The sequence below is a fragment of the Bombus bifarius genome, unplaced genomic scaffold, assembly GCF_011952205.1.
Source record: "Bombus bifarius isolate JDL3187 unplaced genomic scaffold, Bbif_JDL3187 scf7180000008008, whole genome shotgun sequence".
Classification (NCBI taxonomy): Eukaryota; Metazoa; Arthropoda; class Insecta; order Hymenoptera; family Apidae; genus Bombus; species Bombus bifarius.
The window spans coordinates 2,049,822-2,064,181 of record NW_022884386.1 but is presented as its reverse complement, the minus strand read 5'-3'; the positions used below and the strand labels follow the sequence as shown (position 1 = coordinate 2,064,181).

Sequence of the window (14,360 nt, the reverse complement as noted above, 5' to 3'; positions counted from 1 at the left end):
AAAACTTATATTGTTTATAATTAATCATTTTTTCAAATTTAATTTCAAAATTTGTTGAACACAAATCACAATCCATTATTTCAATTCATTATTTATTCCAACTCAATACTAGTTTTTAATGTTTAGTAAATTTTCTAATAATACTTTATATATTAATCTATAAGAAAAAAAAATCATATTTTTATTACTATAAATGTAATTATCAAATTAAGCAAATGATAAATTTGGCCATATAGTACGTAATAGAATAAAGAATGTTGAATAATTTATTTTTTTTAATCTTCTCGGCTTGTATTAAACATTATACAATCTTCCCTATCGGTACAACTATCGAAATACGTCGTCTTACTTATAATTTCACATTAGGCAAATTATTAAACTAGAAACTGTTTAACAAATAAGAATATGTATAAATTTTTAAGCGCTGCCATCGATGCAGAGTTGCCGATCATCTCGTGTATTTATTATACGACTTTTTGATTTTGATTACTTTTATTAAGAAAAATGAAAAAATAGGCATTTAATGAATATTTGATAAGGTTTAGTAACAGTCTGGAGGCTATTGTTAAAGTAATTACAATAATTCGTACTTAGTACATTGTGGAATGTGCGAGGAGGAGCTACTGTGTTACGCAGCTCTGCATGATGCCATCCGAAAAATACGTAATAAACACGAAGAATTCGTGTCTTATGCATTATCGGGTTAACATTTTACCACTCGACGTGAGATATGAACTGTTTAATTGGAGCAGATTTACGGCTAAACAATATAAATCCGTATTTCTTATTTTTACTCGGTAGCACGTATACGTGGCAACAGAGCAAAGTTGTCTGAGTGCTCTGTCACTTCCTAGTCAAAAGAAATTCTTCGAGCACAAACAATAATATATTTACACTGTTAAAATAGTGAAATACGGTATAACTCGAAAAGAATACTGTCAAATATTCTCTTGATATATTTTAACTGTCTGTCAAGGTATCGGTAGAGAATATTTCTGTGTGCATATTAACGTATCACCAAGCGTCGGTTTATGTATATTACATGTGCAACCTGTGTTAAAGTCTTCACGGTTAACATCTTATGAATGTGTCTGGCAACAGATATAATTTCAAGTTTATTAGCAAAGATGCCTCGCATATTAAGTAATTGATTGATCACGGCATGTAAAAAGAATATACACATATATCATCGTATGAATGAATGCGTAAACATATACACACATACTTATTTACGTACACCTATAAAAGTATTGGAATTTACAAACATTTCAGAAATTTAATGAAAATTGAAGTCAGTTCTCTCTGTAAGTTTTAATATTATTCTTTATTTTTCTGATTGATATTATTGCATTGATTCATTAAAAATTCTCTTATAAATAATATTTTAACCATCATTGAATAATGAAAATTCTGTTTTATGACAGATTATATTTATGACATTTCTTCTGATCAAACTTCATTTTAGGTCACCAAAAATTTTTGACTGATTCTTATATTTCCTGATAATATATGACAATGTTTAAAAAGACCAGTTTTGGATTTAAGAAATTTGGAATTTGAAAGTTACTTTTGTTTCAAGAGATATATTGGATTCTGTGCCGAAGAATATATTTACAAAACAGTAAATCACAAAGTTGAATTTTTAAATAAGTGAGGCTGTGTTTAAATTTAAAGTTTTGGATTGGATTTTGATTAGGTTAGGTTAGGCTTGGGTTAAAACATACTGATTTGATTTGAAAAGTTTCTTAAGTTCAAAATTGATGTTTTTGGATTCTATTCATTGAATACTATCAAATAACATAGATATTGGTTAAAATCTTTTGTGCCCTAAAATAGTCTTCTTTTTAAGAAAAATAAAATAAAATAGTATTTGTAATATTTAAATATCTGATATAGTCAAGAATATTTTATATCATAAAAAGTAGTCAATTTCCAAAGGATTTAAATTAATGTGTTTTCTTTTGTCAATACAGGTATATTGTATCTGCTAATGTGTTTATGACTTTTGTACACACAATAAGCTGATGTTGACTACATTTCATGAACCTGATGACAGAGTATTATAAGCTAAAAGAAGAAAGCAGCAAGAATAGTGCTGCTAATGGTGCTTTGGCACTGTTATTATTATCCTCCTAACAACATAATGGAGGAGCCAGCAAAGAAGAAACAACGCATTGAAAATGATGAAGTTGAAAAAGATACATTATCAGATATTGAGCAATTGCAGAATAGTCTGTTGACACAATGCTTATGTAATATACCAGAAAGCAGTTTACGTAAACCATTCACTAGTGCAACAGTAGAAGCTGCAGATGGCACTTTTAGATCTTCATTATTATCAGAATGGGAACCTGATCAAACCTTAGAATTTATAAGTACTTTACAACTATTATTTGATTTAGCCATTAAACAAAATGTTAGAGGTATTATGTGCAGGAGAGTAGTAGATGTTTGTGATGCGCTGGCGCGAAACGAGCATGGCATTATAGATCAAATAATTGACCTATCATGTACAACAAATAAATTTATATCATTTGCTGCTAGCAGAGTTCTTGCATCATTTTTTATTATAACAAAAGAAAATATTGACACAGCATGGTTGGAAAGATTAACACAATCTTTAGTAAATACTCATTCTCCAAGCCAAATGCTATTTACTTTGGATGTTGTAAAAAGAGTTGTGGAACACAAGGACTGCAGTATTCATCCTCTTGAAGATACAGACAGTATAGTGCCACCATCTCATTGTAATACAATATCAATTGCTGATACAGAAAGTTTTGATAGTACACCAGTAAAAGCAATGTGTGTCAAAGCATTAGAATCCAAATGGACTATACTAGTATCAAAATTTGATGCTATTTTAAGTTCATATACGCCACAACATGAATCAGCTGTTATTACATTTCTTGATTTGTGGGAATCCATCATTTCTGTTAAAGCCAACTTATCTGTTATTGATACCAAACTTTTTTATTCTCAATTAGACAACCTGGTTGTACTTTTAAATGCCAATGTTCCTGGTGTGATTTGGAGACATCTCCTTGGGTTATTTAATGAAGTATTGTGTTATGGAAGTACTTTGGCCTTACAAGATGTATTGCCAGATGAGCCTTGTTCTCTTGCACATTTGATTGTAAGAGCTGTAAAAGATTGGAGATTATTGGATGCTCTACCATATCGACATGGTTCTGGAAGATTTGGAGGAGGATCTGGTGAAGGTGATCGTCCTCTTCTGCAAAAAATAGTGCTTTTAGTTTTAAAAAGTGTTGCTGTGACAGTTAAAGAGACACGTAGCGATTCTAGTGACTCTTCCTTGGGTTCTGAAGCAGAAGATCTTGATGCTGATATGGCAGTTATTGAGAGGAGCATTAGAGAAGTTCTAAGACAACTTGATCAGTGTGTTAAGACATTAATGCCATTTCATCCTGAAATGCCTTTATCACAGTGGGTTGTACAAATGTTCCATGATCAAGATGATTTTTTAATTGAAGGCATGGTATGTTGTTTAGATGTAGCTGTTGGTTTATTTTATAGAGGACCTCCACAAAATGATCTTGGTCATATGCTTAGTCCAACTTTAACTTTCATACAATTTATACATGCTGTATCACATGATCCAGATGTTTTATTAGATTTACTTGTCAGTAATGAGACCTGTTTCTTATTATACTTACTGAGATTTTTGAAATATGTTAAAAGAAATTGGACAGAATTTGTCTCTTGCTGTGGAAGAGAATTAGATGATACCATGACAATATTGATAAGACTTCGTTTAGCAATTGACAGATTAGTATCAAAAGATTTGTTTCCTTATAACATAAATCCAGTTCTACGTTTGCTAGAAAAGTGTGAATCCTTCTATGAAGGAAATATAGACAACTAATTATTATTTGATTGCATGATGAGATTCAAAATTTTAATTCACTAGATGTACAAATTGTAAGAATGAAAGCTTCGTCATCTGGCTTATTTTATCAGTCAGAAAGTAATACAAAATTGTATAATCTTATTGACTTCATTTTTATAAATGACTGACTTATACTACTGTCTTTTGTAGTATTAAATATTTAGAATAATATTGAAAGATACAGAAAAAAACATTTCTATTTATTATATTTAGCAAAATTTTATTCATTCAGAACTATTGTTGAAGTTTTACACAAGAATTATTTTTTGCATTTCATGGTTGAAGTATAAATGGATAAAAGTAGTACAAAGATTAGCTAAAATTATATGCTTCACAATGAAATTGCACTTTTATGGTGCTATGAAAACATATTTGCCAAAGCACCATTGGAAATAAATTTAAATGTATACTACTAGAATAATATTTATATCTATATATAAAGGTTAAATGTACAATTTGCCAGTCAAATAGAATTATGTAAGTTGAATCCTCTGATGTGCACTACTAAATATGTATAAAGATATACTTTTTTGTACATTACAAAACTAAACTCACAAAAGAGTATATTAGATTGTAGTATAAAGATTTTTATAAAATGCATTTGAAAAATACATAATATAAAAATCTTTTGAAAGAAGGATATAAATAAATTATATCAACACATTAGATTATAAAATTGACTTTGAAATTTTGTGCCAGAGGCATAATAAAATATTTAACTGTATTAAATCAAAATCTATAACATTTGTTTGTTTAACAGTAATAAATCTGTAACAGAATTCTAGGACACCACTGTTACATCCACGTACTTAAATACAAGTGTAAAATTAAATAATGTTTATTAAAATGAAAGACATTGTCATATTGTCATGATTTATTAACAATGTATAAATAATAATGTTGTAAAATATTACAAATATACAAATGTAAAGTTACTGGCAATGTAAATGCAGTTATTGACATTTAAAGTTATGCCAGTATTAATAAATTATTAGATACAAATGGCAATGATTGTTCCTATAAGTTAAAGTTAAGAACAATATTTGCCATTGTTGTTTTGGAATTCTCTACAAATTAAAGTATTTGTATATATTAATTGTAATGTTAATTATGCATACCTTAAAATTATCTTTGTAAGTATGGTACATGTAATACACTAAAAATCTACATATTTTTACTTTTATAATCATGATCTAATTTTATTTATCATTTCCCTTTGTAGATTTTTTACTAGTATTCGCAACTTACATATGTATAATGTAAAATATAAAAAATAATAAATTATAGACATGTATTGAAATGTTAGTAATGATCGGAACAAAAGTTAAGTGTAACTATGAAATTACAAACACGATTATTGGATACTCTACATACTTATATATTAGTTTAATGTATTCTAATACATATGTATATGTATGTCTTTATGCTAGTGTACAATCCACAAATTTGCAAAAATATTACAGAATTTAGGATGAATTACAGATTACTTAATAGTAATGTTTGAAATTTAAAGTACATGTTCCAACATCCAGAAGAAATTTTATGAAGATATAGAATTTGCGAATTAAGGACTTATGTATATTAACATATAAAATTCACGGGGAAAAAAGTTAAATCTAATTCAAATATCGGGACTCAAACAAAATGAAATTAAAGAAACACGTTATATACGTATGTAAAACGTCGGAGCACCGCTTCAGGAAGGAATTTTTAATAAATAGTAGAGATTGCCAATTAGCAAGACAAAATTTCGGTCAATTAGCAAGGCAGCACTTTACATAATTCTACGTACCTATGCATGTGTTGTAATTTTAGGACATTTTCTTACCGCAATGCTGCAAAATAAAATCATACCAGATTACATATATTCGTTCTTTTTATTTAAAAAAATTACAATAAATAATTATTTTGTTTTAAAATGAAACATTGCAATAAAGATATAAACCTTACATTTTTGTGACTTTATCGAAAGCTGTATTATATTTTACAGTTGAATTATATTATACAATTATGTGCATATTGTTACTTAACATTGTTCAGGACATATGAATAGATAAAATTATTTAAAAGAGTCAGTTTTCAAAGGAAATATCTCATTTCTTTGATAGTGTTAGGTAATATTTCAATTTTTGCGGACAATTCAAATCTACAAAATTGGAGAATTCAAAATAGAACTTACCGCACAGAAGATGTAAGCACAAACAATATCTTATACATGTACATCTTATACATATATCTTATCCTATCTATACTATTACCTATAATACATCTACAATCTATGATTTCATACATATACGTATATACCTCACATGTTCCTACACACCTCATATTAGAGTCTGCCACATTGACAGTGTATACGGCAAAGAAAGGTATTGAGTTTAATTTGTTAATATTTTTATTGTAAGTATGTATCATTTTGGTTTCATTAGAAGATTTTATGTTTCGGTAACAATTACTTGTTTTATTCAATTAAAGGTTTTGCCAAAATGGAACTTAAATTACTGGAGAGAATAAAAAAACTTGGGTATGTAATTTGAGGTTATAATATTGAACGTTAATCTATTAATTGCCAATATTTTTTCGAAATTATATAATTTTATAAATGTTTTAGCGATTTTTAATGACTTAAAACAAAAAATGTTTAATGGATATCGTGATTAATGTTAATTCGAATTTTTATGATCTTAGAATAAAAATAATGGCAGTTAATGAATTAATACTAAAACTATACGATATTTAAAGGAAATTCGTTATTTTCATGCATTTATTTAACTTTAATTGAACATACAAAGTTACTAATATGATGTGTTACTTATAATTACATATTTAACATAAATTTTATTAATTATGTTATCTGATAAATTATTTTATTTTATAGGTACAATGGTCAGCTGACAGACCCCAATAAATTTAAGGAGGCTGTAAAACAAGGTCCAAAATCTCCAGAATTTACAAAGCTTGTAGCATGGTTAGCAGATGAGATTGCAATACTCAATGATATTGATGAAACTATTCATGCCATAATGTCTCCAGATGATTCTAGTTCTTTCCTCTTAGAGTTAAGCTGTTTTCTTAAGGAATTAGGATGTATGAATGAGAGATTAATGACTGGTAATGTTAATGCAAGATTAGCAACTGAACAAGATAGGTACATTTTGTTAGATTTTTTAGGAGCAGAATTAAAAACTTGCAGATTATTAGAATTTAGGAAGCATAAAAGTTCGAATTCCATGGCTGTCGTTGTTGTAAGTTACCATTATCAAAGTAGGACAAAAATATATAAATGATGTTATAGTTTTATTAATGAGAGTTTGTATATATACTCTATGTAGGAAGAGAGTGACACAGCTAAAGATCTTAAAGATATGTCAATAGCTTTAAATTTTGAAAGGCCACCAAATGATATCACTTCTGAGAAACTTTTTACAAGACTGCAAAATAAATTGACTGAAGTGTTAAAAACAGCTCCTTCTGAGCTTGTAGGCCAACCATTAATTAGTCATCAATTCTCAGAAGCAGATTGGAATGATCTTCAACATTTACAACAAGAGTTACACGATGAATACAGAATGCGCCGTGATATGTTGCTCAAGAGGCTCGATGTAACAGTACAATCTTTTCTAGTAAGTATACATAGCTATTTTTAAGATAAAGTTACAAAAGCTATTTATATTTATGTATAATTTAAAAAAAACGTATGATTTCTATTTCCAAATATAGTGGTCAGACAAAGTAAAAGCTCAAGAGGCTGAGTTAAATAGACAATATGAAGAAACTAGGAAACTTTTGAATGCAGAACCAGATATTACATTTGCTGATTTACTAGCAGCAAGAGATGATATTGCATTAATGGAGAAAACAAGCAACGCAAGTGTTAGGAAAAATACTCAAAGTGAAATTAATAGAGTTATTATAGGAGAGGTACCAGACAGAGGTGGAAGACCATATGAACAAGAACCACCACCTCCCGAAATGCCACCTTGGCAAAAGGATAGAGTACCTGGACCTTTAACTTCTGGGTAAGATAAAGTAAAAAAAAATACGTTTTGGTAAGATCATTCAAAATGAATATATATACTTTTATATTATAGCGGAGGTCGAGGAGGTGGTAGAGGTGGTGGGCGTGGAGGTGGCAGTTTTCAAAGTTCTAATTCTTACACCAGTGATAATAGAAATTCATACAGCAGTAATACTGGTTATGTAGACACTGGATATCAGGGTTCCAATTATGCTTCTAATAGTGGTGCATATGGTGGACAAGGAGGAGGATATGGAGCAAAGCAAGGAGGAGGATATGGAGGTGGTTATGGAGGAGGAGGTCAAGGAGGTGGTTATGGAGGAGGAGGTCAAGGAGGTGGTTATGGAGGAGGAGGTCAAGGAGGTGGTTATGGAGGAGGAGGTCAAGGAGGTGGTTATGGAGGAGGAGGTCAAGGAGGTGGTTATGGAGGAGGAGGTCAAGGAGGTGGTTACGGAGGAGGCCAAGGAGGCAGTTACGGAGGAGGAGGTCAAGGAGGCGGTTACGGAGGAGGAGGCCAAGGAGGTGGTTACGGAGGAGGAGGCAAAGGAGGTGCATATGGAGGAGGGCATGGTGGCGGCTATGGTGGACAAGGAGGTGGTTATGGAGGCAGTGGAAATAATACTTACGGCGGAGATAACAGAGATGGAGGTAATTAATTGAAAAATATAGATAATAAAAGTGAAAATGTAGGATATATATAAGTAAATATAGTAATTTTATAATAGTGTTTCATATAAATTTTATAAAGAATTTTAATCCAATTATTGATTAATAATCAATTTATTTAGGATACAAATCTGAATATAAAGGCGGACAACAGTATCAAAGAGGAGGTAGTGGTAAAGGAAGAGGAGGTAGAGTTCAGGGAGGCTGGAATCAGGGTGGCGCCAATTCTGGAACAGATAACTATCAGCGTGGTGGATATAATCGTGGAGGAGGTCGAGGAGGACGACAATACTAAAATATTTTATGTAAAATATTATTCTTATGCTTATAATAGTAATAGAAAAAATATTTACATCACAGAGCATAATAATTAATATCAATGAATTTTTATATAACATATAATTGCTTAATTTATATTATATTTTTAAATATTATGTGAATTGAAAATATTAATTCTAAACTAAAAATGAATTAGAAACATTGATACTATTTTTATAAGATAAATTATTTACTCTTATGGAATTATAATAATTGTTATATTCTACTTTAGAATACTTTACTGTGTTCTGAATGTTAATTTTGGCTATGTACTTGTGTTTGAATTTTGTAAATATGCACTTTTTTTGTACAATGAAGAAATGACAAGTGTGTTAAAATTAAGTTGTATAATGTAATAATGTGAGGAGATTAATTGATTGATTAAAATATTTAATTGTATAAAATACTTACTAAATATATATTATGATTGCATATCAATAATTTATATTTGAATGTATATGAATATATATATATATATATATAAAGTATATAACAAGTGACTTAATTTTTTTATTTTTTTTTTTATCAATTAATTAATCTGTAACTAAAAGCAGGAACATTATTACACACATTTAAAAATCTATTAAAAAGTTAATCGTACTCAGAATTTTCTGTTAGTCGTAATTAGAACATTGATATAGTGCACTTTGCAGAAGTAGAATGATACCTTCTATATTGCTTTTGGTTCATGGTTCAGTGTTTTATCAGCCGTCTACAAATTACACGGGTTTAGATATATGGCAAAACAAAATGCCGATGTGCGTTTTCTGGTTGAATCGTTCTACTTATTTTGCTTTATTCACCTGGAAAAATAAGAAATTCTGCCATACAGAAATATTAAATTTAATATTGGTTTGATTTAATATGTTGAAATCTCGCGTAATCTACGTCATAGTTTACACCTGCAATCTATGTATGTGTCATATGACTTATGAAGATCAGTGTTTTGCATGTTAAAGTGTTATTTTTTTATGAGTACTGTTATCGACCAGAACAAAAGAATGATGATATGTATCCCCAAGAAATGACACAATTACAAAATACTTGATCGACTGATTCATCTTCGGTACTTCTTATCAATTAGGTACTTATAACCGAACATATAAAATCTTATTGTTAGCGTTATTTCTTAGTGGAACTTGTTTAAATTATAATTTGACAGAAAATTATAAAGATTCATCATTTATATGTATGTATATTAACTAATAATTAATATATAAAAATAATAAAAATTTGATAAATATTAGATGCTTTTATTGTGAATTGGAATGCAAAGTGTTTTAAGTAAATTTACGTATTATGAATAATTTTTATTTCAATTTTGTGTGTAAGGTTTTTGAAGAAAATTTCATACATAAATTACAACTATTCATAAAAAGAAAAAATGTCAGGGGGAGAACGAAAGAAACGTGCTTGTGACAAAGGACAAGGTTGGGAAGAGGCTGGTGCTGAATTTTATCAGGAAAGTTATCCCGCAGCAATTGAAGCAGATTTACAACAAGCATTACAAAGAGATCCTTCTCATATAGCTACTTTACTACCAAGTAAAAAGTCTCGTGTTGGTAAGTTTATGAATAATAGACTTTGTACATAAAAGAAACATTGCATGCTTAATATTTTGATATTAATACCAGTTAATGTTATTTGTTCTTGTTATTTGATATAGCAACTGCCAAACGAATACGTAATGATACTAAAACAACATTAAGGAGGCGTACTAGTACAAGATCTCGCGGTACAACTACATCAAGACGTATGTCAACAAATATTCATGATGCAGCAGTGTCTATGTTACCAGATTTATCTGAAAACTTATCTAATGAAGAACGTACTTGGGAAGAAATAATGCAAATCAAAGCTATGCCTGTGTGCATGGCACAGAAAATACAACTAAAAAATCAGTTACAAGTATGTTAATGACAACATTAATCAAATTAATAGAATTATTAATAGAATTTAAAACTGTTATATATCTGTTTATATATATATATATATATATATATTTCAGAGTGCTACAAAATTAAGATTGCAAGGTTTTGAGCAATTGAAATGGCAACGAAGGAAAGCTTGGCAACAATTTCGTATCAGAATGAAGGAAGCATATTCGAAAATGGAATTATGGAATGATAGTCTTAAAACAATTGGTGGGAATTTTGGAATGGGAGTTGTTGCATACTTTTTATTCATCAAATGGTTATTATATCTTAATATTCTTTTATTTATAATTATATTTTCATTTATTGTGTTACCTGCAATATTATTGAATATGCCAGAAGATGAGTCATGCATAAATTCTAATAATAGTAGTAGTATATCTTGTTGTTCAGAGTTATATTGGAACATAACTCAAGAAAGTAGTAGTATAACAGACATTTTTCAGGGCACTGGTATATTAGAATATACTTTATTGTTTTATGGTGCATATAGTCATATGACTTATGATACTTCTGGTATATTTTTTAATTTACCATTATCCTATATTTCTGCAACTGTCGGTGTATTTATTTTTAGTTTAATAGCTATTGTTAAGTCAGCTGCTAAAAGTTTTAAACAGAGGGTAGTCGAAAATGAAGGCCAGTTTTATCAATATTGTAATTTAGTTTTTGGTGGTTGGGATTATTGTATACATAATGAAAAGTCTGCAGCTGTAAAGCATAAAGCATTATACAATGAAATGAAAGCATTTTTAGAAGCTGAGAGACTAGAAGAAGAAAGGCAAAATCGAACGAGAGAAGAAACAACAAAATTGTTTCTCATGCGTTTCTTTATTAATTTAATAGTTCTAGTAGTGTTATGTGGTTCTGGTGTATTGATTTATCATATATTTGAATTTTCACTCGATCAAGTTTCACCACAAGTCAATGAAACATACGACTTGCAATCTTTACCCTTGAATAAAATTGCTTACTTATTTTTTGAATTTCTTCCGTACATATGTATCGTTGTTTTAAATCTTGCAGTACCATTCCTATTTCGATATCTAGTCTCTTTAGAAAATTATAGTCCTTCATTTGTTATACGCATAACTCTTTTACGAACTGTATTTCTACGACTTTCTTCTTTCATTGTTCTACTCACATCATTTTATAGACTAATTGTAACGGAGGTAACGGATAATAAATGTACTGCTGATAGACGACCACTGTGCTGGGAAACATTTGTAGGACAACAGTTCTTCAAACTCTATATTACAGATCTTTTTCTTCAATTTTTCATGACATTTTTTGTCAATTTTCCCAGGTCATTAATAGCAAAACATACGGAAAACAAAGTGTTACGTTTTTTCGGAGAACAAGAATTTGATTTACCTAAGCATGTGTTAGATGTTGTTTATTTGCAAACTATCTGTTGGCTTGGTTTCTTTTATGCACCTTTATTACCATTAATTGCAATATTTGGTACTTTTGTACTGTTCTATATAAAAAAATTTGCTTGTTTAGTAAACAGTACCCCATCAAGTAAAGTTTACAGAGCAAGTAAATCGAATGCATTTTTTATGTTGATTCTATTGATCTCTTTTATTTTATCTACAGTCCCAATTGGTTACTCTATTGCAGAAATAGTGCCATCAAAATCTTGTGGACCATTTAGAGGTTTCGAGTCTGTATGGTCATTATTAATTGTGATGTTTGCAGAATTTCCTTATTGGCTTCAATCTATTTTATACTTCCTTGGTACTGCTGGATTTGGTGTACCAGCTTTTGTTATTCTTACTTTACTTTTATATTATTATTATGCTGTATCAATAGCAAACAAACACATGGTTACAGTTTTAAAGAATCAATTAGTGCTGGAAGGTCATGATAAACAGTTCTTACTTAATAGATTGAGTGCATTTATTAAACAACAACAAGATCAGAACAAGTATCATCAAGAGCAAACAAATGAGTTAGGTACATTCTCATAATCAGTATTATGAAAGTCAAAATAATTTTTATATAATAATTTTTAAAATGCACAGATTTAATAAGTGTTTTATATAATCATATGTGAACTGTACAAAAGTTATAGTAATTTAACTAATTTACAATTACTTTTTATATGATAATAGAACTGTCCATCTCAGTTTTTAAAATATACATTGAGCTATATAATGGTATTCAAAATACTTGGTCCAACTATATGGTTTTCAACTAAAAGATATCTAGGAAAACTATTATATTTATTACAAAATATTTTTTCTTAAATTTATTCAGTTATTGAATTTGAATAATTAAACAATTTTAAGTAAGTTACAAAAATAATACTTAAAAATCAGGGTACAAATTAAAAACCGTGCAATAGTAGAAGTCACAGATTGTTTACTATGTATATCTAGTTTTAGTAACAGTAAGGAGGGCTAAGATGCATACACAGTATAGTAATAGTAGTGATAAGGACTTCTTTCCTTTTTAGAGTTTTTATAAAATACAAGACAAAATAATGTGATTGGTTTTTTTGTAGTAATACAAAATATCACACACAAACTTACTTTTTAATTTTATAAATAAGTATTAGGGTGCTTTTGCTAAAATGAAGTGAAGTGATATATGATGGACCTATTTTTAGATTAGCTGGGTATTAGAAGTATGATGCAGTTGTAAATAGGTTGTGTAGACTGATCAGAAAATCCTTAATAATAAGAATACATTTTATAGTAATTTATTACTTACGTACCAAAGTATTTATTAACTAAAAATGCTTTAATTTATATGAAAAATTTATGTTTCTATAAATCTTATTTTTGATGATTGTTTTTGTTTTTAATTTTATCATATTTTAGCAGTAATTTTGTAATATTTATTTTATGCGTTTAAATATTTACTATATTTAAGATTTCTTTTAATATAAACATTTATGAATGTGTCTAATTTTTTAATATTAATTGTTCTATAATTTAAAAAAGAAACTTCTTTTGCCTTTAATACTGCCAATGTACATGAAACTAGAACTAGTTTAACTTTTCTATCTATATACATATATGCATGTATAAAAAAAACTCCATTAGAAACTGTGCATGTATTTCTTACAAATATTCATTCCAAAACTGCCAACTTATGTTAAATAGTCTTTAAAAAACATTTTATATGAATTTTATACAAACATGATCATAAACAAACAGCTGCATATGAACGTCACATTGAATATAACTTTAACAAAGGATTATATTGCACTGATTATAAATTTATAAGTAACAGTCTATTTCGCTGATGTCATTATAAGCAGTATTAAAAATACTATAATATATTACACTCAATACTATTATATATGTGTAATAAGAAAAGATTTTCTGTGCTAACAAAAAGGTAGTAAATGCTTTCATCTTCCCTCATTGCAACTTTTATATATTTATAAAAATAAGAAAATGACTTACAAATATACTATTTATCTTGTAAAAGACTGCACATTTTTGAAACAGCTTTCCTAAATAAACCAAAAATTATTTGCTATGTTTACAATATGTCATAA

At 28.7% G+C, this 14,360-nt stretch overlaps 3 protein-coding genes and 1 long non-coding RNA gene across 6 annotated transcripts; 3 read left to right on the top strand and 1 right to left on the bottom strand.

Moving 5' to 3' along the window:
- Positions 1-316: 316 nt before the first annotated feature.
- LOC117206791 (protein lines) lies at positions 317-5,096 on the top strand. The gene is made up of 2 exons (XM_033446430.1): positions 317-1,304; positions 1,974-5,096. Exon 2 carries the CDS (start codon positions 2,102-2,104, stop codon positions 3,884-3,886), a length of 1,785 nt encoding a protein of 594 aa, XP_033302321.1. The 5' UTR covers positions 317-1,304; positions 1,974-2,101; the 3' UTR covers positions 3,887-5,096.
- Positions 5,097-5,487: 391 nt separating this feature from the next.
- On the bottom strand, positions 5,488-6,153 carry LOC117206794. Its single transcript, XR_004487437.1, has 2 exons — positions 6,090-6,153; positions 5,488-5,745 (listed from the first exon to the last, which is right to left on the bottom strand). It is a non-coding gene; the product is annotated as an uncharacterized LOC117206794 (long non-coding RNA).
- A 16-nt stretch (positions 6,154-6,169) lies between these two features.
- Positions 6,170-8,986, top strand: LOC117206790 (protein FAM98B-like). Of its 2 annotated transcripts, none has more exons than XM_033446427.1 (7): positions 6,170-6,279; positions 6,386-6,434; positions 6,789-7,155; positions 7,243-7,533; positions 7,631-7,929; positions 8,002-8,576; positions 8,717-8,986. In XM_033446427.1, the coding sequence occupies exons 1-7, from the start codon at positions 6,189-6,191 to the stop codon at positions 8,887-8,889; spliced, it is 1,845 nt and encodes a 614-aa protein (XP_033302318.1). In that variant the 5' UTR covers positions 6,170-6,188; the 3' UTR covers positions 8,890-8,986. The 2 variants fall into 2 exon arrangements, with proteins under 2 accessions (XP_033302318.1, XP_033302319.1); XM_033446428.1 differs by having other exon boundaries at positions 6,202-6,310.
- A 514-nt stretch (positions 8,987-9,500) lies between these two features.
- On the top strand, positions 9,501-14,289 carry LOC117206566 (transmembrane channel-like protein 7). Of its 2 annotated transcripts, none has more exons than XM_033446042.1 (4): positions 9,501-9,978; positions 10,245-10,474; positions 10,579-10,820; positions 10,921-14,289. In XM_033446042.1, exons 2-4 carry the CDS (start codon positions 10,297-10,299, stop codon positions 12,817-12,819), a joined length of 2,319 nt encoding a protein of 772 aa, XP_033301933.1. In that variant the 5' UTR covers positions 9,501-9,978; positions 10,245-10,296; the 3' UTR covers positions 12,820-14,289. The 2 variants fall into 2 exon arrangements, with proteins under 2 accessions (XP_033301933.1, XP_033301932.1); XM_033446041.1 differs by having other exon boundaries at positions 9,502-9,996.
- Positions 14,290-14,360: the final 71 nt, after the last annotated feature.